The sequence below is a fragment of the Ranitomeya variabilis genome, chromosome 3 (genome assembly GCF_051348905.1).
Source record: "Ranitomeya variabilis isolate aRanVar5 chromosome 3, aRanVar5.hap1, whole genome shotgun sequence".
Classification (NCBI taxonomy): domain Eukaryota; kingdom Metazoa; phylum Chordata; class Amphibia; order Anura; family Dendrobatidae; genus Ranitomeya; species Ranitomeya variabilis.
The window spans coordinates 549,725,175-549,748,592 of NC_135234.1; the positions used below are offsets into that span (position 1 = coordinate 549,725,175).

Below are 23,418 nucleotides of genomic sequence, written 5' to 3' on the forward strand. Positions count from 1 at the left end.
GCCATGAGCTTCGAAACGCGTTGAATAAACCACCTGAACACCTTACAACTATATCTGGATTCATTATTTGTCACAGCAGCGCAGATTTTATCCACATTCATCTATTATAACGTCTCTAAGAGGTCGCAGCGCCGACCTGTGGATCTGCAGCAGCTGACAAATTACACGCCTTTACTTTGCACCATCAGGTGAGCAGTTCTCTCATAATTCTTTAAGAGCAGTCCTGAGGATAAGACCCTATATGCGCTTTTTTGTCTCCTATTCTTCTATACCACATAAAAGTCGAAACACAAAAGTCGCCGCTCAAAACTCGCCACGCGCAAAACTGTCCACATGCAAAACTCGCCACATGTGCAAAACTCACCTCATGGAAAACTCGCCACACGCAAAACTTGCACACGCGGAAAAATTGCCACATGCACAAAAGTTGCAACACATGCAAAAGTTGCCTCACACAAAACTTGCACATACTCAAAAGGCACCACACATAAAACTCGCCACGCGCAAAACTCGCCATGCGCAAAACTTGCTGCACACAACTTGCTACACTAACCTGTCACATGCAACTCGACACACAAAAAGTTGCTACACGCATGTCGCCACACAAAACTCATGTCACAAAAGTCGCTACATGCATGTCGCCACACGCAACTCAACACACACAACTTGACACACGAAACTCGCCCTAAAACACACACAAGTCTGGTATTATCCTTCAAAAATAAAAATCTGTTTAATAAGCAGACAAACTACAAGAGCAACAAATGTACCATATAGGAATCCGGCAGCTGTCAGTCACATGACCAGTCTATTATGTGTATGTGTGAGCTAATATATACTGCCAGGGGGTGGGCTTACTGTTGGCTGGGGATTTATCAGGCTGCCAATTTAGCTTACAAATACTGAGGTAAAAATACTGACCAAATAACGTGTGAACGAGGTCTAATACAGGAGGAGATGACATACAGATATATACTATATACAGGAGGAGATGACACACAGATATATACTATATACAGGAGGAGATGACATACAGGTACATAGTACATACAGCAGGAGATGACATACAGGTATATACAATATACAGGAGGAGATGACACACAGGTATATGCTATGTATAGGAGGAGATGACATACAGGTATATACTATATACAGGAGGAGATGACACAGATATATACTATATATAGGTGAGATGACACACAGGTATATACTATATACAGGAGGAGATTACATACAGGTATATACTATATATAGGAGGAGATGACATACAGGTATATACTATATACAGGGGACATGACACACAGCAGGTATATACTATATACAGGGGAGATGACGTACAGGTATATACTATATACAGGAGATGACATACAGGTGTATACTATATATAAGGGAAATGACAAACATGTATATACTGAGGTGAAAATGAGAGGTGTGAGGTGAAAATGAAAAGGTGTGAGTGCAAAATGAGAGGAGTGAGGGAAAATAGTGGAGTGATCGGAAAATGACAGATGTGAGGTCGAAATGACAAGTGTTAGGGGGGAATGAGAGGTGTGAGGGAGAAAATGAGAGATGTGAGGGGGAAAATGAAAGATGTGATGGGGAAAATGAGAGGCGTGATGGGAAAATAAGAGAAGTGAGGTGCTATAACTAACCACAGATATTTACTATGCCCAGGCAACGCCGGGCTCTTCAGCTAGTTCAAAATAAAACCATAAAAAAAATCAAACCTACACATATTTGGTATTGCTGCGTTCAGAATTGCCCGATCTATCAATGAAAAAAAATTTAACCTGATCGCTGAATGGCGTAGCGAGAAAAAAATTTGAAACGCCAGAATTACGTTTTTGATCGCCGCGACATTGCATTAAAATGCAATAACGGGCGATCAAAAGACCGTACCTGCACCAAAATGGTATCATCAAAAACATCAGCTTGGCACGCAAAAAATAAGCCCTCACCCGACCCGAGATCAAGAAAAATGGAGACGCTATGGGTATCGGAAAATTGCGCATTTTTTTTTTTTTTTTTAGCAAAGTTTGGATTTTTTTTTTTTTTACCACGTAAATAAAAAATAACGTAGACATGTTTGGTGTCTATGAACTTGTAATAACCTAGAGAATAATAATGGCTGGTCAGTTTTAGCATTTAGTAAACCTAGCAAAAAAGCCAAACCAAAAACAAGTGTGGGATTGCACTTTTTTTGCAATTTCACCGCACTTGGAATTTTTTTCCCGTTTTCTAGTACACGACATGGTAAAACCAATGATGTCGTTCAAAAGTACAACTTGTCCCGCAAAAAAAAAAAAGCCCTCACATGGCCATATTGACGGAATAATAAAAAAGTTATGGCTCTGGGAAGGAGGGGAGTGAAAAACGAGAACGCAAAAGCGGAAAAGGGCAGGGTCTTGAAGGGGTTAAGGCCTGTTTCACACCATGTTTTTCTGTAAGAGCTGCACATTTTTATATTGTAAATCCTGATGCATTGTGAAAGTAAAACTGATGCACATGGATGCATTTTAACACAAACTGCATTTATTTTTTATTTTTTTAAACAAAACATAATTTTTTTTAAATGACATTGTAGGTAGTGGTCTCAAGAGATCATGTGACTTATTTTCTGGAAATAAAACCATTGTCACACATTTACATCCTTTTTTTATTCAATCAGATGCGTCCATCTCCCAGAGACAAGGTAGCTAGAAGGAATATAGAGCGCAAATAGGGTCTTATCCGAGAAAAAGGGAATATTTGTGAGGGATAGTATAAATTCACTCACCTATTATGGTTGTGTAAGACACAACCACTGCACTTAGCATTGGCGGCTGCTGCAAGCCCCGATGTGAAGATCCTTTGCCAGGTGAAGAGAATGGGGCATCCGACTGCGCTGCTCGCCTGTCAGGATAATGTACCAGAGAAGTCCAAGTAGATGTAATAGAAAATAGACTTTATTTCTACGCGTTTCGTGGTGATCACACCACTTCCTCTGGACAGTCTATACACATACACATACAGGGTCTTGTATTTATAGCAAAAGAAGGCACATGGAGACGCCTCCTTTCAAAAAAACACCACACCCAGTGGGCGGGGATCCGACTTATACACATATTCAAACACATATGTACATCATAAAACACACAAAACAATCATAAAATATAATTGAGTATAGAACTTAAGCATTGCTCATACATGTAAAAATCTAAATACAAAAAAAGCACATTAAAAAGAGTAGTAAAGCAAACGAATAACTTTTGCAAGCTGGGGGAGTGCTAGCACCTACGGTGTTAATACGTTTATTCTTTGTCAGGACCCTGCTACGTATTAACACCGTAGGTGCTAGCACTCCCCCAGCTTGCAAAAGTTATTCGTTTGCTTTACTACTCTTTTTAATGTGCTTTTTTTGTATTTAGATTTTTACATGTATGAGCAATGGTTTTAAGTTCTATACTCAATTATATTTTATGATTGTTTTGTGTGTTTATGATGTACATATGTGTTTGAATATGTGTATAAGTCGGATTCCCCGCCCACTGGGTGTGGTGTTTTTTGAAAGAAGGTGTCTCCATGTGCCTTCTTTTGCTATAAATACAAGACCCTGTATGTGTATAGACTGTCCTGAGGAAGTGGTGTGATCACCACGAACCACGTAGAAATAAAGTCTATTCTTTATTACATCTACTTGGACTTCTCTGGTACATTATCCTGACAGGCGAGCAGCGCAGTCTGATGCCCCATTCTCTTCACCTGGCAAAGGATCTTCTCCCAGAGACGACAATGTTCCAAAGAAGAGAATAGTGGAGGTTTTTCATCAGTGGAAGGATGAAATGTGCAGCAGACTGCGTTTTTTTACATCCTGAAAAAAAAAATCTGATCAAAACGGCTGTGTGCATTGTTACCAGGTGGGGAATCGGGGGACAAAAAATACACTATTGTAATGCACAGCTCAGGCCCTATTTCACAGTATTTTTATCTCATACTGAAAAAACGGGGTGACAGGTTCCCTTTAAGAATGAGAAAAAGGAAAATGGGCACCTGTTTTGAACAGCTGACATGTGCCTCTAACAGCCGCAGGTGGAATCGAGATCCACCCACGGTTGTTGTTAGTTAAATGTTCTGTCAAACTACCGGAAGCTCGTCACTAATCCTGCCCTTCGGTGCCCATGTCACATGATCGCCAGTGGGTTGGCATGACAACCCGGGGTCTGCAACCCGGGGTCTGTGCCAAGCAGTCGGCGCTCATAGCAAGTGAGCATTTCTGCTACACACAGGCAGTCTGATCATCGCCTGTGTGTAGCAGAGGCGATTGAGTTATCACAGCTTCTAGTGTCCCATGGAGACTATTGAAACAAGTGAAAAGTCAAAAAAAAAAAAAAAAAATTTAACATCATCCTCCTTTCGCTCCATTCAAAGTAAAACCATTAAAAAAAAAATTTAATGCACATATTTGGTATCGCTGCTTTCAGAATCTATAAAAAAAAAAAAAATAAATATCCGATTGGTAAACGGCATAGCGAAAAAAGGAAAAAAGTCAAAACTCCATAAGTGCGTTTTTTTTGGTCTCCACAACTTTGCATTGAAATGCAGTAACTGGCGATCAAAAGATCCTATGCACACTAACATGGTATCATTACAAACGTTAGCTCGACAAGCAAAAAATAAGCCCTCACCTGGCCTTTCCCAACAATGATGGTGAACAAGCCATAACCCTAACTGACCAAGGCTTCCGACCTTAATTGGCCTAAGTTCTCTGAGCTCATAAATCTCCAAGTTTGCCCAAACTTTTGAACTTTTGCATCATCCTATCTTCCTTTTTGTAATTTTTAAAAGTGACCGTATTTGCCTAAAATACAAAGGAAATGTGTGATCTTTAACTTTAGCCATTTTAGATATGTTTTCAACCTCAACTTGCTTAACTGTTCACAATAGCAGTAAGGCTGGTTTCACAGTTGCGTTGGGCAGAGCTGTGGAGGGCTGCGTAGTTCCTCCGTTAAGCCCCACCCACTGCCACACCTCTTCCATTCAGCTCCGCCTACGTCAGCATGCTTCCTGCATACCTATCTTTAACATTTTGTATGCAGGCCATGCGAATGTATGCGGATGCCTCCACGTGCCTCGTTTTGACGCTGCGCCGAACTGCGTCAAGCGTAACATGTTGCATTTTGTTGCGGTCGGCGCAGTGTTAAAACGACGCATGTGGAGGTATCCGCATACATTCGCATGGCCTGCATACCCAATGTTAAAGCTAGGTACGCAGGACGCATGCGGACTTTTTAATTTTACACTTTTCTGTACTTTGACTGTCATCATTGGCTGTAATTCTTTGTGGGTAGTTGGTTGAAATTGTAGCCGCTTCCCTAAAAAGTTTTTAATATTTCTCCCCAGACACTGGCAATGCCTACTCTCCAAAATATCTCCTGCACTGTGAGACCAGGAGAGCTACTGGCTGTCATTGGACCAGTTGGGGCTGGAAAAGTGAGTATTTTTACATTTTTTTCCCCTTCCCCTATGCCGCTTGAATAACAAAAACTGATTTTGCAGTATAATGAAAATGCTGATTCTTGTGTAGGCTGTATTCACAGTCAGTCTGTGTACTGGAGATGAAAGAGAACGTGTACTGTACCATTGATTGTTCCAAAGCATTCCAGTCTTTCTCAAGACACCATCACCTGCTTAGTTTACCTCACTGTGTTGTGGCTTCTTTTTGGTGTCTGGTAAAGGGACAATTAGACTGAAATCCAACATAGCGATTTCTTCTTCTTATTATTATTTATTATTATAGCGCCATTTATTCCATGGCGCTTTACATGTGAGGAGGGGTATACATAATAAAAACAAGTACAATAATCTTAAACAATACAAGTCACAACTGGTACAGCAGTAGAGAGAACCCTGCCTGCGAGGGCTCACAATTATTGCAATGTATATTAGAAGTTACTGTATTTCGGACCATAAAATGCACCTAGGTTTTAGAGGAGTAAAATAGAAAAAGAATTTGCCAAAAAATATGGTCAATTCTGTACTAATATCATCTACTATATAATTGTCTAAGGGACACTTCTGTCTGTCTGTCTCTGTCTGTAACGGAAATCCCAAGTCGCTGATTGGTTGTGGCAAAACAGCCACGACCAATCAGCAACGGGCACAGCCCGGTGACAAAATGGCCGCTCCTTCCTCCCCGCAGTCAGTGCCCGCTCCATACTCCCCTCCAGTCAGCGCTCACACAGGGTTAATGGCAGCATTAACGGACTGCGTTATGCCGCGGTGTAACGCACTCAGTTAACGCTGATATTAACCCTGTGTGACCAACTTTTTACTATTGATGCTGCCTATGCCCAGCCGGCGCGACCAATCAGCGACATTGGCGCGGGATTTAAATCCCACTTTGCTGATTGCTCGCGCCCAGCCGGTGCGACCAGTCAGCGACATTGGCACGGGATTTAAATCCCGCTTCGCTGATTGGGCGACATTGGTGTGGAATTTAAATCCCGCTTTGCTGATTGGTCGCGCCGGCTCAGTGACCCGTAGAAGCGCCCGACAGGCGCGAAACAGCCGTCGTCTGGCTTTGCACACTCTCAACACCCCCGGCCGTGAAGATGTTGTTGTAAGCTAATAAAGTTACCTGACTCGGAGGATCGGTGAGTGCTGCCTTTTTTCTTCGTCATTGGAATGTTCAGCGTGTGTCTTCGGCTATAGCACCCGGGATCCGGCGGTCGGCTTCCACTGCAGGTGAGCAGGCTCGGCTATTTCAGGAAGCGGTGGTGCGGTCAGCTGTGTCTTTACGAGATTGATATCTATCTATCTATCTATCTATCTATCTCTATATATCCATATACTGTATATATCCATATAGATAGATAGATAGATAGATAGATCTCTATATATCCCCAATCCAGGTATACATGGCCTCCTCATCCCTATCCTGATATGCATGGCCCTCCCATCCCTATCCTATCTAAGGGGTGTCGCTCTTCTTAGTCCGGCGCCTCCCATCTTATGATCGCTGTCCTCCTTCTTGATTCATGTGGATGACACATCCCTGCATGCAGTCTGCTTAAAATTGCGCTCCTGCGCAGGCGTACTTCCCTGCCCTGTTGAGGGCAGAGCAAAGTACTGCAGCTCGCAGGCGCCGGGGAAGGTCAGAGAGGCCCAGCACCTGCGCACTGCAGGACTCTGCTCTGCGCTCCACATGGCAGAGAAGTACGCCTGCGCCGGAGTGTGATGCTGAGGAGTCTGTGTGGATAATGCAGGGACAGGTCATCCACATGAATCAAGAAGGAGGACAGCGATCATAAGATAATGGGAGACGCCGGACCAAAACAAACGACACCCCTCATACCGGACCGCCCTGCGGGTGAGTATAATAAAAGTTTATTTTTCTACTTTTTCTACAGGTCTGGTTGGGGGCAGATATACAGTATTATAGAATGCTGTACATAAGCCCTGAAAGGTGGTGGCTGCATATCATATCGGCCAAACCTGGTGACAAGTTCACTTTACCAAATTTTTGAAACATTGTGTACACTAGTGATGAGCGAATATACTCGTTACTCGAGATTTCTCGCGCACACTTGGGGGTCCTCCGAGTATTTTTTAGTGCTCCGAGTTAGTTTTCATCGCCGCAGCTGAATGATTTACATCTGTTAGCCAGCATAAGTACATGTGGGGGTTGCCTGGTTGCTAGGGAATCCCCACATGTAATCAAGCTGGCTAACAGATGTAAATCATTCAGCTGAGGTGAGGAAAACTAAATCTCCGAGCACTAACAAATACTCGGAGGACACCCGAGCGTGCGCGAGAAATCTCGAGTAACGAGTATACTCGCTCATCACTAGTGTACACCTTTGACAACTTTGACACGGTTAAAGGCAATGCAGTCACAAGCAAAGCGGACATTAAACATCCCCCTGATATATTCCCCCACAGTGTTTGTAAAATGCTGAAACCATTAGAAGACCATTCTATATGTTGTTTTCCTGCTCTCAGTCATCCCTTCTGAGTGCCGTACTGGGGGAACTGCCAAAAGGGAAAGGTTTTGTGGACATCAGAGGAAGAATTGCGTACGTGTCGCAGCAGCCATGGGTGTTTTCTGGCACTGTCCGAAGTAACATATTATTTGGGAAAGAATACAACCAAGAGAAATATGAAAGAGTCTTGAGGGTCTGCGCTCTGAAGAAGGTAAGTCATTATGTGCAGACGTGCATTTTTATGAACACTTTCGCGATTCCCTTTCAGTGTAAGTGCAGCTTAAAGGGGCTGTCCGACCTTAGGCTACAAGTCTCTGTGTGAGTGTAGACATGAGAATCCTCACGTCGTGTGCGGTGTGATGATTCTGTGACGCCGCGAGCTGTCGGTCATATATGCACAGGTATGTGACTTACATACTTCTGGTCACATTCCGGCTAGACTGTGAACGGCTTTGCTCAGTACACTTGCATTGAGGGCGGTCATGCTCATCTAGTCGGCATGTGACCACAATGATGCATATCACACACTTGCAGTCATGCTCCCAATACTGGCACCAGAAGTGTCACAGCGCAGTGCACGCGATGCGATGTGAGGATTCGCAAGTCTGCAGTCACATAAAGTGACTCCTGGCTGCAGATTTGTGCTGAATGGTAACCACAGATGTCAGTACTTTGTGACTTTACTTTTTTTTATTGGAATTTTTCTGATTTGAGGAGTTTTTGGAGGTATTTTTTGTTTCCTGAACCAGTTTTGAAGAGTTTTTTCACACAGTTTAGGATTTTAGGAGGGCTTTTTCTTGAAGCGTTTTTTTTTTCTGCAGCCTTCTGATTGGACAGTGCTAGTCTGAAGGATTTTCCATCTGGAAACTCTTCTCTGAAGTGACTTGCATTTTCAGTTCTCCCACCTGGTGTTTTTCTAAACCTGAAGCAGAAAAAAACCGCTCAAAAGACTGAACATACAACCAACAAGTCATTTTATAATAGAAATGAATATGAAGAGTCTTTCAAGCATTTTTCAAGTGATTTTTATGGGCGTATTTTGGAGTGGACCCCCTATAATGGACTTTTCCAAAAAATCAATGTACTCATATCCTTGAAAGTTTTGGAACATTGCATTTTCATCGGATTCTCCTTGAGCTGATGCCCATTTCTAAAATCTTTTACAATACCACAGTAACCCCTTCACCCCCGGAGCTTTTTCCGTTTTTTCGTTTTTCGCTCCCCTCCTTCCCAGAGCCATAACTTTTTTATTTTTCCGTCAATATGGCCATGTGAGGGCTTATTTTTTGCGGGATGAGATGTACTTTTGAACGATACCATTGGTTTTACCATGCCGTGTAATGGAAAATGGGAAAAAAATTCCAAGTGTGATGAAATTGCAAAAAAAGTGCAATCTCACACTTGTTTTTTGTTTGGCTTTTTTTCTAGGTTCACTAAATGCCAAAACTAATCTGCAATTATGATTCTCCAGGTCATTACGAGTTCACAGACACCTAACATGTCTAGGTTATTTTTTATCTAAGTGGTGAAAAAAAATTCCAAAGTTTGCTTACAAAAAAAAAAAAAAAAAAAAAAAAAGAGCGCGATTTTCCGATACCCGTAGCGTCTCCCAGTTTTGTGATCTGGGGGTCAGGTGAGGGCTTATTTTTAGCATGCCAAGCTGGTGTTTTTAATGATACCATTTTGGTGCAGATACGTTCTTTTGATCGCCCGTTATTGCATTTTAATGCAATGTCGCGGCGACCAAAAAAACGTAATTTTTGGCGTTTTGATTTTTTTTCTCGCTACGCCATTTAGCGGTCAAGTTAATCCTTTGTTTTTATTGATAGATCGGGTTATTCTGAACTCGGCGATACCAAATATGTGTATGTTTGATTTTTTTTTTTTTTATTGTTTTATTTTGATTGGGGCGAAAGGGGGGTGATTTGAACTTTTATATATTTTTTATATATTTATAAACACTTTTTTTAAAAATTATTTTGGCATGCTTCAATAGCCTCCATAGGAGGCTAGAAGCATGCACAACTCGATCGGCTCTGCTACATAGAGGTGAAGTACAGATCACCTCTATGTAGCAGAAATCCAGGTGTACTTTGAGCGCCGACCACAGGGTGGCCGGGAGCGCTAGTTAAATGCCGCTGTCAGCGCTTGACGGCGGCATTTAACTAGTTAATGGGTGCGGGCGGATCGCGATTCCGCTCGCGCTCATTGCGCGCACATGTCAGCTGTACAAAACAGCTGACATGTCGCGGCTTTGAGGTGGGTTCACCGCCGGAGCCCACCTCAAAGCAGGAGATCTGCCAGCTGACGTACTATTCCGTCAGCTGGCAGAAAGGGGTTAAACCTATACTTATTAGAACTTCGTCTTAAGAATATATTTTATTTTTGATTTATTTTACTCAGTTAACGCCATTAATTCCACAGCGCTTTACATACATTATTGGCACTGTCCCCATTGGGGCTCACAATCTAGAATCCCTATCAGTATGTCTTTGGAATGTGGGAGGAAACCGGAGAACACGGAGGAAACCCACCCAAACACGGGGAGAACATACAAACTCCTTGCAGATGTTGTCCTTGGTGGGTTTTGAACCTAAGACTCCAGCGCTGCAAGGCTGCAGTGCTAACCACTGAGCCACCGTGCTACCCATCCTAAATACATTTCAACAATAGAAAATTTTCTGTGACGTCTGCCTTATCAGGTCCTCTGCCGCATACAGTGTGGACAACATTGCTTCTTTGCATCTGTAGAATCAGTGACTAGTGCCAGCCATGATGCCCATACAGAACATGGCGGAAAGAGCACCTGGGAGATTAGAAATAAAATGCGTTTACCAATGTACTCCAGACCTCTTATCTATGAACTATGGGGCTCCACATACAAGGGATTGTTTTCCTAAGTGCAGAATAGTGAATTGTTGTTACAATATTATTCTGTCATTGGCAGGACCTGCTGCAATTAGAGGATGGGGACATGACGATGATTGGAGATCGCGGTGTTACATTAAGTGGAGGACAAAAGGCTCGTGTTAACTTGGCAAGGTAAGAATGCAGAAACACTTTCATGGAGACTTTTGTAGCTTTTTTTATTATCTAGAGATATGAACAACAAGTGTAAAGGAAATCTGTCATTCCTGTGTCAGCAAAAGTAGACCAACTTTACAAGGAGCATTTGGTTGCTTTCCTTTCTTCAGACATCTACCAATATGATAAGCTTCTGTTCCATTCACATTAAATGGGTTGTCCCACAGGCAAAGTACATTTTAATTAATAGATTTTGTAACAAGTTTCACAATTGTATGTGTGTTTTTTTTTTAATAATAATAATGTCCCTGGGCCCCACACACATCAGACTATCTTTGTCTGAACCAGTCAATATCAGGTTAACCCTTTTCTGACAGGGCTGTTTTAATTTTTTTTTCTTTATTGCTTTTTATGTTAATTTTTCCTCCTCGTCTTCCAAAATGTTTTTATTTTTCCATCATTATAGCTGTACTACATGGAGGCCGATAATGAGGGAGGGCGATAATGTCACGATGGGGGCAGGCTTTGCAGCCTACACTTATATGCATTGTTTTTGTCCCAGCGATGCTGTTGCTCTTTAAGAGTCTCATTTGCCCATTGTTGTCGTCGATGTTCTGCCTTTGCAGCTTTCCTTTCACTGTCATTGGCATACTTTTTAGGAGGAGCCATGTTGGCGTTGATATTTGCTTTTTAAATGGGTTTTCCCACGAACGAAAGTTCATTTTAAAAATTGTCTGTGTCTGACCGTGTACCGAACATACCACAGCTCCTGGGCAGGGGAGGAAACAAAAGACAATACTGACATTACAGGAGGAGATCGCAGAGGATAGATTTTGTGAGGTAAAATATTGTTTAAAAATAGTGAAATATTTTACCTGACAAAATGAATCCTCTGTGATCCCCTGCTGTAATGTCATTATTGTCTTTTGCTTCCTTCCCCCGCCCAGGAGATGTGGTATGCTCCGAACACTGTCAGACACAGACAATTTTTAAAATGAACTGTCGTTCGTGGGAAAACCCCTTTAGGCTATGTGCACACGTTCAGGATTTCTTGCAGAAAGAGAAAAACCTGAAATTTTCTGCAAGAAATCTGCATGCGTTTTTGCCGCGTTTTTGATGCTTTTTTTCCGGACATTTCCCAATGCATTATAAAGTGGGAAATCCGCAAAAAAACGCAAAATTAATGAACATGCTGCGTTTTTTACCGCGATGCGTTTTTTTTTCACGGAGAAAAACGCATCATGTGCACAAAAATTGCGGAATTCATTCTAAATGATGGGATGCATATTGTATGCTGTTTTTTTGCGGTTTTATAGCGTTTTTATCGCGAAAAAACGCAAAAAATCAGCAACGTGTGCACACAGCCTTAATGTGACCGTCTTCCTCTGCCTGTAGACACGTCGCGCATCTGCCACCGGGAACAGGGAAATGATTCGGAATTCACGCAGGTACAGTAAATCAGACTGTCTCCATCTTTGTGCAGACAGATAGCGGAGGTCACCTAAAAACTGTGCATGTACTCCTCCTGTACAAAGATGGCTTCGGTCAGTGAATCATTCGGCTGATCCCTGTGGCGGCGTGTTCGCGATGGGGTTCCGCTGGTGGTACCATGCAAGAGGCTGCGTACGGTGTATACAGTGTGTGTGGGGTGTGGTGTGTACGGCATATACAGAGGGGGTGTGTGTGTGTGTGTGTGTGTGTGTGTGTGTGTGTGTGTGTGTGTGTGTGTGGTGCGTACGGCGCGTACGGCATATACAGTGTGTGTGTGGTGCGACAGTGTTCCGCTGGTGGTACCGCACAAGATGCTGGTACCACCAGCAGTTTCCATATTGAGACACCCATCACTTGGGTGTCCCAATATGGCGGTCGATTAACTTCTGCCGCTTGGAATTCTGGGATCCGGACACATCTGTACAGAACAGGATGTGAAGACATTACAAGGTAATTATATATTAAAGAGAAGATGAGGGCTTGTTTTTTTTTTTTTGTTTTTTTTTTAACCCCTTTAGCCCCGAGGGTGCTTTGCATGTTAATGACCAAGCTAATTTTTACAATTCTGACCACTGTCCCTTTATGAGGTAATAACTCTGGAAAGCTTCAATTGATCCAACTGATTCTGACATTTTTTTCGTGACATATTGAACTTCACGTTGGTGGTAAAATTTCTTTGATATGACTTACGGTTATTTGTGAAAAAAACAGAAATTTGGCAAAAATTTTGCAATTTTCCAACTTTGAATTTTCATGCCCTTAAATCACAGCGATGTGTCACACAAAATCTACTATATAATTGTCTAAGGGTCACTTCCGTCTTTCTGTCCTTCTTTCTGTCTGTCACGGATATTCATTGGTTGCGGCCTCTGTCTGTCATGGAAATCCAAGTCGCTGATTGGTCGCGGCAAAACGGCCACGACCAATCAGCGACGGGCATAGTCCGGCGGCAAAATGGCCGCTCCTTACTCCCCTAGAGTCAGCGCTCACACAGGGTTAACGGCAGCGTTAGCGGACCGCGTTATGCCGCGGTGTAATGCACTTCGTTACCGCTGCTATTAACCCTGTGTGACCAACTTTTTACTATTGATGCTGCCTATGCAGCATCAATAATTAAAAGATCTAATGTTAAAAATAATAATAAAAAATAAAAAATCATTATATACTCTCCGTCCTTCGGCCCCTCGGATCCAGAACCGGCCTTTCCCGCTCCTCGCAACGCTCCGGTGACTGCTCCATGCATTGCGGTCTCGCGAGACCGCTACATCATCATCATCTCGCGAGACCGCAATGCACTCTTGGGACCGGAGCGCGCGAGGAGCATCGGTAACCGCTTCGCCTGGATCCTGGACCAACGGAAGGTGAGTATATAACTATTTTGTATTTTAATTCTTTTTTTTAACAGGGATATGATGCCCACATTGCTATACACTGCATGGGCTGTGCTATACACTGCGTGGGCTGTGCTATACACTGCGTGGGCTGTGCTATACACTGCGTGGGCTGTGCTATACACTGCGTGGGCTGTGCTATACACTGCGTGGGCTGTGCTATACACTACGTGGGCTGTGCTATACACTACGTGGGCTGTGCTATATACTTTGTGGGCTGTGCAATATCATACGTGGGCTGTGCAATATCATACGTGGGCTGTGCAATATCATACGTGGGCTGTGCAATATCATACGTGGGCTGTGCAATATCATACGTGGGCTGTGCAATATCATACGTGGGCTGTGCAATGTACTGCGTGGGCTGTGCAATGTACTGCGTGGGCTGTGCAATGTACTGCGTGGGCTGTGCAGTGTACTGCGTGGGCTGTGCAGTGTACTGCGTGGGCTGTGCAGTGTACTGCGTGGGCTGTGCAGTGTACTGCGTGGGCTGTGCAGTGTACTGCGTGGGCTGTGCAGTGTACTGCGTGGGCTGTGCAGTGTACTGCGTGGGCTGTGCAGTGTACTGCGTGGGCTGTGCAGTGTACTGCGTGGGCTGTGCAGTGTACTACATGGCTGGCTGCGAACAATCAACGACAGGCGCAGTCTGGCTTTGAATTGGCGCGGGATTTGAACCACGCTTCGCTAATTGGTCGCGGCCGGCCGAATCCTGTGTATTCAATGTATTATTCTAAAATATTCATAAATAAACTACATACATATTCTAGAATACCCGATGCGTTAGAATCGGGCTACGATCTAGTACTTAATAAGTAACATTTCCCACATGTCTACTTTACATCAGTACAATTTTGGAACCCACATTTTTTTTTATTAAGGAGTTATAAGGGTTAAAAGTTTAGCAGCGATTTCTCATTTTTACAACACCATTTTTTTATAGGGACCACCTCACATTTGAAGTCATTTTGAGGGGTCTGTATGATAGAAAATACCCAAAAGAGACACCATTCTAAAAACTGCACCCCTCAAAATGCTCAAAACCACATTCAACTCCTCAGGTGCTTCACAGGAATTTTTGGAATGTTTAAAAAAAATAATAAAAAAAAAAAAAAAAATGAACATTTAATTTTTTTTCACAAAACATTTACTCCAGATCCAATATTTTTTATTTTACCAAAGGTAACAGGAGAAATTGGACCCCAAATGTTGTTGTGCAGTTTTTCTTGAGTACGCTGATACCCCATATGTGGGAGTAAACCACTGTTTGGGCGCATGGCAAAGCTCAGGAGCGCAGCTTGACTTTCTACACAAAATTGGCTGGAATTGAGATATGACGCCATGTCGCATTTGCAGAGCCCCTGATGTGCCTAAACAGTGGAAACTCCCCACAAGTGACACCATTTTGGAAAGTAGACCCGCTAAGGAACTTATCTAGATATGTGGTGAGCACTTTGAACCCCCAAGTGCTTCACAGAAGTTTATAACGTAGAGCCGTGAAAAAAATGATATTTTTTTTCACAAAAATGATCTTTTGCCCCCAATTTTTTATTTTACCAAGGGTAACAGGAGAGATTGGATCCCAAAAGTTGTTGTGCAATTTCTCCTGAGCACGCTTATTCCCTACATGTGGTCGAATACTACTTTTGAGGCACGGTGCAAAGCTCAGAAGGGAAGAGGCATATTGGAGTTCAGACTTTGCTGGAATGGTTTGAGGGTGCCGTGTCATATTGGCAGAGCCCCTGAGGTGCCAGAACAGCAGAAACTCCCTATATGTCAACTCATTTTACAAACTACACCCCCCAATGAATTCATCTAGGGGTTCAGTGATCATATTAACACCACGTGCCTCACAGAATTTTATACCACTGAGCGGTGAAGAAAGAATAAGTTACATTTCTACCACTAAAATGTTTTTAGCCCCAAGTTTTAAAATTTTCTAAGGGCTAATAGGAATTTATTTTTTACAACAAACTGAGGTCTTTTTTGCCTGAGTGTGCCAATAACCTACATGTAATCGAGAAATGTTTTTCAGGCACAGTGAAAAGCTCAGAAGGCAAGGAGCGCCAGATTTTACTGTTGGGCTGTGTGCACACATAGCAGATTTTTCGCATTTTTTTCCGCGTTTTTTCCGCTATAAAAAGGCGAAAAAAATGCATACATTATGCATCCCATCATTTAGAATGCATTCCGCAATTTTTGTGCACATGCGGTTTTTTCCGCGAAAAAAACGCATCGCGGTAAAAAACGCAGCATGTTCATAAATTTTGCGGATTTCCCACTATATTAAAAACGCGAGAAAAATACTCAAACGCATGCGGATTTCTTGCAGAAAATGTCCGGTTTTACTCAGGAAATTTCTGCAAGAAATCCTGAACGTGTGCACATAGCCTTATGGTTTGCATGTGCCATAACCCACTGGGAGAGCCCATGAGGTGCCAGAATAGCAGAACCCCCCCATAACTGACCCCATTTTATGATCTACACCTCTCAATGAATTAATGTAGGGGTGCAGTGATCATCTTGACACCATGGGTGTGTTACAGAATTTTATACCATTGGGAAGTGAAGCCAAAATAACTACATTTTTACTACCAAAATTTTGTTTTAGTCAAAGATTTTACATTGTCACACACAAAGTGGGTAAAAATGGCACCACAATTTGTCCCACAATTTCTGTTGAATGTGGCAATACCCCTTATGTGGCTGTACAGGACTATCTTAGCCATACGGAGAGACTCAGGAGGAACGGGGAGCGCTATTTGCCTATTCAAGTGAATAGGTCTGTGCACATGTTAGTGTGTTTCCACAGACTGTGTGTCCGTGCGCAAAATACACTGACAAGTCCGTTTTTTAATGTCAGCACGGGCTACAAAATGTCCCGCATGCGTGCATACACATAACACACATGGATGTCATCTGTGTGACACATATCGGTGCTGAGGAAGAAGCGTTACAGTAAGCGCTGTTCCCCCTCACCTGGTGCTGAACACTGCTCTCATCATTCTTCCCTGCTCTGCCGGCAATCTGCGCAAGCAGGGAAGAATGATGAGTTACATTTTAGGCTACTTTCACACTTCCGTCTTCCAAATCTGCACAGGATCCATCAAGACGTTGAAATGACGGATCCTGTGCAGATTGTGGAAAACGTGTGCACTGGGCCCGTCTTTCTGACGGACCCGTCGAGCCTATGTGCACCTGTTGTGTATGCGTCTTCGCAGCGGTTTTCCACTGCGAAAACGCATACCCAACACAAACCAGGTTAAAAAATAAAAAATCGCAGTATTCTCACCTACCGGCGTTCCCGCGCAGCGAGTGTTCCTACTACTACATTGCGAAATCTCGCGAGAAGTCGCGTCCTTGCGAGACCGTGACTTCTCGTGAGATTTCGCAATATATATTATTATGAACGCTAGCTGCGCGGGACTCCGGTAGGTGAGAATACTGCGATTTTTTTAATTTTTTTCTAATTATTTTTAACATCATATCTTGTTACTATTGATGCTGCATAGGCAGCATCAATAGTAAAAAGAGAAAGAGAACGAGCAAGAGAGAATTTCCCTGACGCGAAATTCTTCCACTCATGCTCTCTTTGAAAAGACGGGACCCGTCGCTGGATTCCTGCTTTTCACAGGCAGCGACGCATCCTGCGCCCATAGGCTACTATTGTAGGCAGTGATGGGCCGCGCAGGATGCGTCGCTGACCGATTTTCCGACGTGCAGAAAAAATGTTCCTCTGAACGTTTTCTCTGCCTGACGGACCGTTTTTTTTAAGCAGGATCCAGTGAAAGACAGATGAAGCGGATGGCCATCCGTCACAATCTATTTGCTAATACAAGTCTATGGGAAAATGCAGGATCCTGCAAATTTTTTTGCAGGATCCTGCATTCTCAAAAATCGATGGATTGTGATGGAAGCTGAAAGACGGAAGTGTGAAAGAGGCCTAGGTGATGAGACAGCAGGCAGTGGCTGATGGGACTATTACTCCCATCAGCCTACCCCTGCTGCTGCTAATAACAGTGATAGCAGGAGTGGCTGATGGAGGTATTGATTAGCCGCCACCTGTGCACTAAATAAATGAAAAAAATGGCGTGGGTTTGAACAGCTGACATGTGCCCGCAATAGCGGCGGGTGAAATCGCGATTCACCCGTCGCTATTAACCAGTTAAATGCCGCTGTCAAACGCTGATAGCGGCATTTAACAGGCGCTTCCGGCCGCACGGCTGGAAATGATCGCATCGCCAACCCCCGTCACATGATCGGGGGTCAGCGATGCTACAGGATAGTAACCATAGATGTTCTTGAGACCTCTATGGTTACTGATGCCGGCCTGCTGTGAGTGCCACCCTGTGGTCGGCGCTCATAACAGGTCTGCAATTCAGCTACATAGCAGCCATCTGATGATCGCTGCTATGTAGCTGTGCTGATTGAGTTGTGCCAGCTTCTAACCTCCCATGGAGGCTATTGAAGCATGGCAAAAGTAAAGAAAAAAAAAAAAAAAAAAAGTTGTAAAAAAAAAAAAATATATATAAAAGTTTAAATCACCCCCTTTCGCCCCATTCCAAATAAAACAAAAAAAAAAATCAAAACTACACATATTTGGTATCGCCGCGTTCAGAATCGCCCGATCTATCAATAAAAAAGGATTATCCTGATCGCTAAACGGCGTGGCGAGGAAAAAAAATTTAAACGCCAGAATTATGTTTTTTTTGTTCACCGCGACATTGCATTAAAATGTAATAACGGGTGATCAAAAGAACGTATCTGCACCAAAATGGTATCATTAAAAACGCCAGCTCGGCACGCAAAAAATAAGCCCTCACCCGACCCCAGATCACGAAAAATGGAGACGCTACGTGTATTGGAAAATTGCGCAACTTTTTTTTTTTAGCGAAGTTTGGATTTTTTTTTTACCACTTAGATAAAACGTAACCTAGACATGTTTGGTGTCTATGAACTCGTAATGACCTGGAGAATCAAAATGGAATGTCAGTTTTAGCATTTACTGAACCTAGCAAAAAAGCCAAACAAAAAACAAGTGTGGTATTGCACTTTTTTTGCAATTTCACCGCACTTGGAATTTTTTTCCCCGTTTTTTAGTACACGCCATGCTAAAACCAATGATGTCGTTGAAAAGTACAGCTTGTCCTGCAAAAAACAAGCCCTCACATGGCCATATTGATGGAAAAATAAAAAAAGTTATGGCTCTGGGAAGGAGGGGAGCGAAAAACGAGAACGCAAAAATGGAAAAGGGCAAGGTCGTGAAGGGGTTAATTACCGTATATACTCGAGTAAAAGCCGAGAATTTCAGCCCATTTTTTTAGGCTGAAATTGCCCCTCTCGGTTTATACTCGAGTCATTCCCAGGGGTCGGCAGGGAAGGGGGAGTGGCAGCTGTCTAATTATATTCACCTGCTCTTGGCGCAGTCCCTGCAGGTCTCTGGTTCTCCGGGCGCTGAGAGCATCTTCCTGTATTGAGCGGTCACATGGTACCGCTCATTACAGTAATGAATATAGACCTGACTCCTCTCCCATAGAGGTGGAGCCGCATATTCATTACTGTAATGAGCAGTACCATGTGACCGCTCAATACAGGAAGAAGCGGTCAGTGCCTGGAGAACCAGGGACCTGCAGGGACCGCGCCAGGAGCAGGTGAGTATTACTGGGGCATATTCACCTGTCCCATGTTCCACCGTCGGCGCCGCTCCGTCTTCCGCATCCTCTGCAGTGACGCTCAGGTCAGAGGGCGCGATGACACAATTACTGTGCGCGCCGCCTTCTGCCTGAACAGTCAGTGCAGAGGACGGGGAAGACACAGCGGACACAGGTGAATATAGCAAGTGCTAGGGGCCTGAGCGACGAGAGGTGAGTATGTGATTTATTTATTTTTTATCGCAGCATATTGGGCAAATATCTCTATGGAGCATCTTATGGGGCCATGTGCAGCATTATATGGGGGCAAATATCTCTATGGAGCATCTTATGGGGCCATGTGCAGCGTTATATGGGGCAAATATTTCTATGGAGCATCTTATGGGGCCATGTGCAGCATTATATGGGGGCAAATATCTCTATGGAGCATCTTATGGGGCCATAATCAGCATTTGTGCATCATTATATGGTGCAAATGTCTCTATGGAGCATCTTATGGGGCCCATTATAAACTGTATGGAGCATTATATGGGGCCTATTTTGTATGGAGCTTTATATGGGGCCCATCATGAACTGTATGGAGCATTATATGGGGCTCCTGATTCAATATGGTTATTCAAAAACACTTAACCTACTAATGTCTCAATTAATTTTTATTTTATTGGTACCTATTTTTATTTTTGACATTTACCAGTAGCTGCTGCATTTTCCACCCTAGGCTTATACTCGAGTCATTAAGTTTTCCAAGTTTTTTGTGGCAAAATTAGGCATCTTGGCTTATACTCGGGTCGGCTTATACTCGAGTATATATGGTATTTAAATAAATTTAAAAAAAAAACGGTGTGGTGTTGCCCCCCCATTTTTAACAACCAGTCTTGCTAAAGCTCTCAGCTGTGGGTGGTTTTCTCAGACTGGTAAGGGGCCATGGATATTGACCCCCCCAGCCTAAACATAGCGGCCTGCAACTGCCCAGAAAAGACACATCTATTAGATACGCCAATTCTGGCTCTTTGCCCGGCTCTTCCCACTTGCCCTGTAGCGGTGGCAAGTGGGTTTCACATTTGTGGGGTTGATGTCACCTTTGTATTGTCGGGTGACATCAAGCCCATGGCTTAGTAATAGAGAGGCGTTTATAAGACACCCCTCCATTATTAATACTATAGTTATATGGTAAATAAAGACACAGCAAGAATAAAGTCCTTTAATTGAAATGATAAATCCTTTAGGCTGTGTGCACACGTTGCGGATTGGGGTGCAGAATTTTCTGCAGAGAATCCGCATCTCCTGGCTGAAACCGCACGTGCAGATTTTGTGCGGTTTTGATGCTGAATTAATGCGGATTTTGTGCTGATTTTCTGCGGTTTTTACCACTGCGGATTTCTATAATGGAAGGGTGCAGAAACACTGCAGTTCCGCACAAAAGAAGTGACATGCACTTCTTTTCAATCCGCAGAGTATTCAGTGCGGATTTTTCCGCACCATTAGCACAGCTTTTTTTTTTCCCTATTGATTTACATTGTACTGTAAATCACTGTGCGGAACTGCAGCGTTTCTGCACGGAAAAATCCACTGCGGATCCGCACAAATTCCGCATCGTGTGCACACAGCCTAAATATTCTCAATTAAACCATACTTAAAACCTTACCTATATCCACCGAAGCCCTCGATATCCTGTAATAAAAATGAAATAAAAAAACAGCAATATACCATTTCCTGTCCGTCGCTCTGTCCTACGTCATAATCCATGTCTGGGGGATAATTAGTTTTCAACCTGGATGGTACCTAGATGCGACCATCCAGGCTGAGAACCACTAGTGAATGAGCTGCTGGAAACACAGCGTCAATGACCGGACGTGACGTCATAGAGGTTACCTCCGGTCACTGGGCTCCGTTCTGAGCCAGGCTGCGCTGCGGTGAGATCCCCGGTAGCATTGTGAGTGCTCATTGTCCGGGGTTGATGTCATAGAGGATACCTCCGGTCACTAGGCTCCGTTGCCAGCCGGGCTGAGCTGCGGTGAGATCTGGTGAGATTCCCGCCAGCACCTGAGCACGCGATTTCCAAACGAGCCACCCAAAGAATGAACATGTTACTACTTTTATCCATTTCAAGGTTTCTAAACCCTTACATGACTAAAAGAAGTAACAGAAGACAGAACATGTGCACAGCAATGTCGTTTTTACATTACTGTTCATCAGATTCATTTTTTTGCTGTGGTTTTGCTTCACTTTTTCAGCCAGATTAAAGAACACAATGTTAAAAAAAAAAAAAAAAAAAAACGAAGCGCAGAAAATGCACACAAGAAAAATTGAAGATCCAGTAGACCACATATACTTTCATTATGATTTTAACATTTATACTGTTCTTGTACTATTAAGCAGAACATAGGGGCACCTTATCGTCCTTTTTGTGGCTCACTGGGTGTCCATCTCTTATTTACAGTGAGTGTCTGTTATACAGGTCCTTCTCAAAAAATTAGCATATAGTGTAAAATTTCATTATTTACCATAATGTAATGATTACAATTAAACTTTCATATATTATAGATTCATTATCCACCAACTGAAATTTGTCAGGTCTTTTATTGTTTTAATACTGATGATTTTGGCATACAACTCCTGATAACCCCAAAAACCTGTCTCAATAAATTAGCATATTTCACCCGGCCAATCAAATAAAAGTGTTTTTTAATAACAAACAAAAAAACCATCAAATAATAATGTTCAGTTATGCACTCAATACTTGGTCGGGAATCCTTTGGCAGAAATGACTGCTTCAATGCGGCGTGGCATGGAGGCAATCAGCCTGTGACACTGCTGAGATGTTATGGAGGCCCAGGATGCTTCAATAGCGGCCTTAAGCTCATCCAGAGTGTTGGGTCTTGCGTCTCTCAACTTTCTCTTCACAATATCCCACAGATTCTCTATGGGGTTCAGGTCAGGAGAGTTGGCAGGCCAATTGAGCACAGTAATACCATGGTCAGTAAACCATTTACCAGTGGTTTTGGCACTGTGAGCAGGTGCCAGGTCGTGCTGAAAAATGAAATCTTCATCTCCATAAAGCATTTCAGCCGATGGAAGCATGAAGTGCTCCAAAATCTCCTGATAGCTAGCTGCATTGACCCTGCCCTTGATGAAACACAGTGGACCAACACCAGCAGCTGACATGGCACCCCACACCATCACTGACTGTGGGTACTTGACACTGGACTTCAGGCATTTTGGCATTTCCTTCTCCCCAGTCTTCCTCCAGACTCTGGCACCTTGATTTCCGAATTGGGACCACTTAGCAACAGTCCAGTGCTGCTTCTCTGTAGCCCAGGTCAGGCGCTTCTGCCGCTGTTTATGGTTCAAAAGTGGCTTTACCTGGGGAATGCGGCACCTGTAGCCACACCAGACTCAGTCCACTGCTTCCTCAGGTTCCCCAAGGTCTGGAATCGGTCCTTCTCCATAATCTTCCTCAGGGTCCGGTCACCTCTTCTCGTTGTACAGCGTTTTCTGCCACATTGTTTCCTTCCAACAGACTTACCATTGAGGTGCCTTGATACAGCACTCTGGGAACAGCCTATTTGTTGAGAAATTTCTTTCTGGGTCTTACCCTCTTGCTTGAGGGTGTCAATGATGGCCTTCTTGACATCTGTCAGGTCGCTAGTCTTACCCATGATGGGGGTTTTGAGTAATGAACCAGGCAGGGAGTTTTTAAAAGCCTCAGGTATCTTTAGCATGTGTTTAGAGTTAATTAGTTGATTCAGAAGATTAGGGTAATAGGTCGTTTAGAGAACCTTTTCTTGATATGCTAATTTATTGAGACAGGTTTTTTGGGTTATCAGGAGTTGTATGCCAAAATCATCAGTATTAAAACAATAAAAGACCTGACAAATTTCAGTTGGTGGATAATGAATCTCT

The 23,418-nt window shown here is 43.3% G+C and overlaps 1 protein-coding gene across 3 annotated transcripts in view; it reads left to right on the forward strand.

Moving 5' to 3' along the window:
* ABCC4 (ATP binding cassette subfamily C member 4 (PEL blood group)) overlaps positions 1-23,418 on the forward strand; it is a 376,997-nt gene that overhangs the window by 98,169 nt on the left and 255,410 nt on the right. For all 3 annotated transcript variants that reach the window (XM_077297155.1, XM_077297157.1, XM_077297156.1), the window contains exons 10-12: positions 5,380-5,469; positions 7,981-8,172; positions 10,909-11,003. In XM_077297155.1, coding sequence (XP_077153270.1) covers positions 5,380-5,469; positions 7,981-8,172; positions 10,909-11,003 — 377 coding nt within the window. The remainder of the gene's footprint in view (positions 1-5,379; positions 5,470-7,980; positions 8,173-10,908; positions 11,004-23,418) is intronic.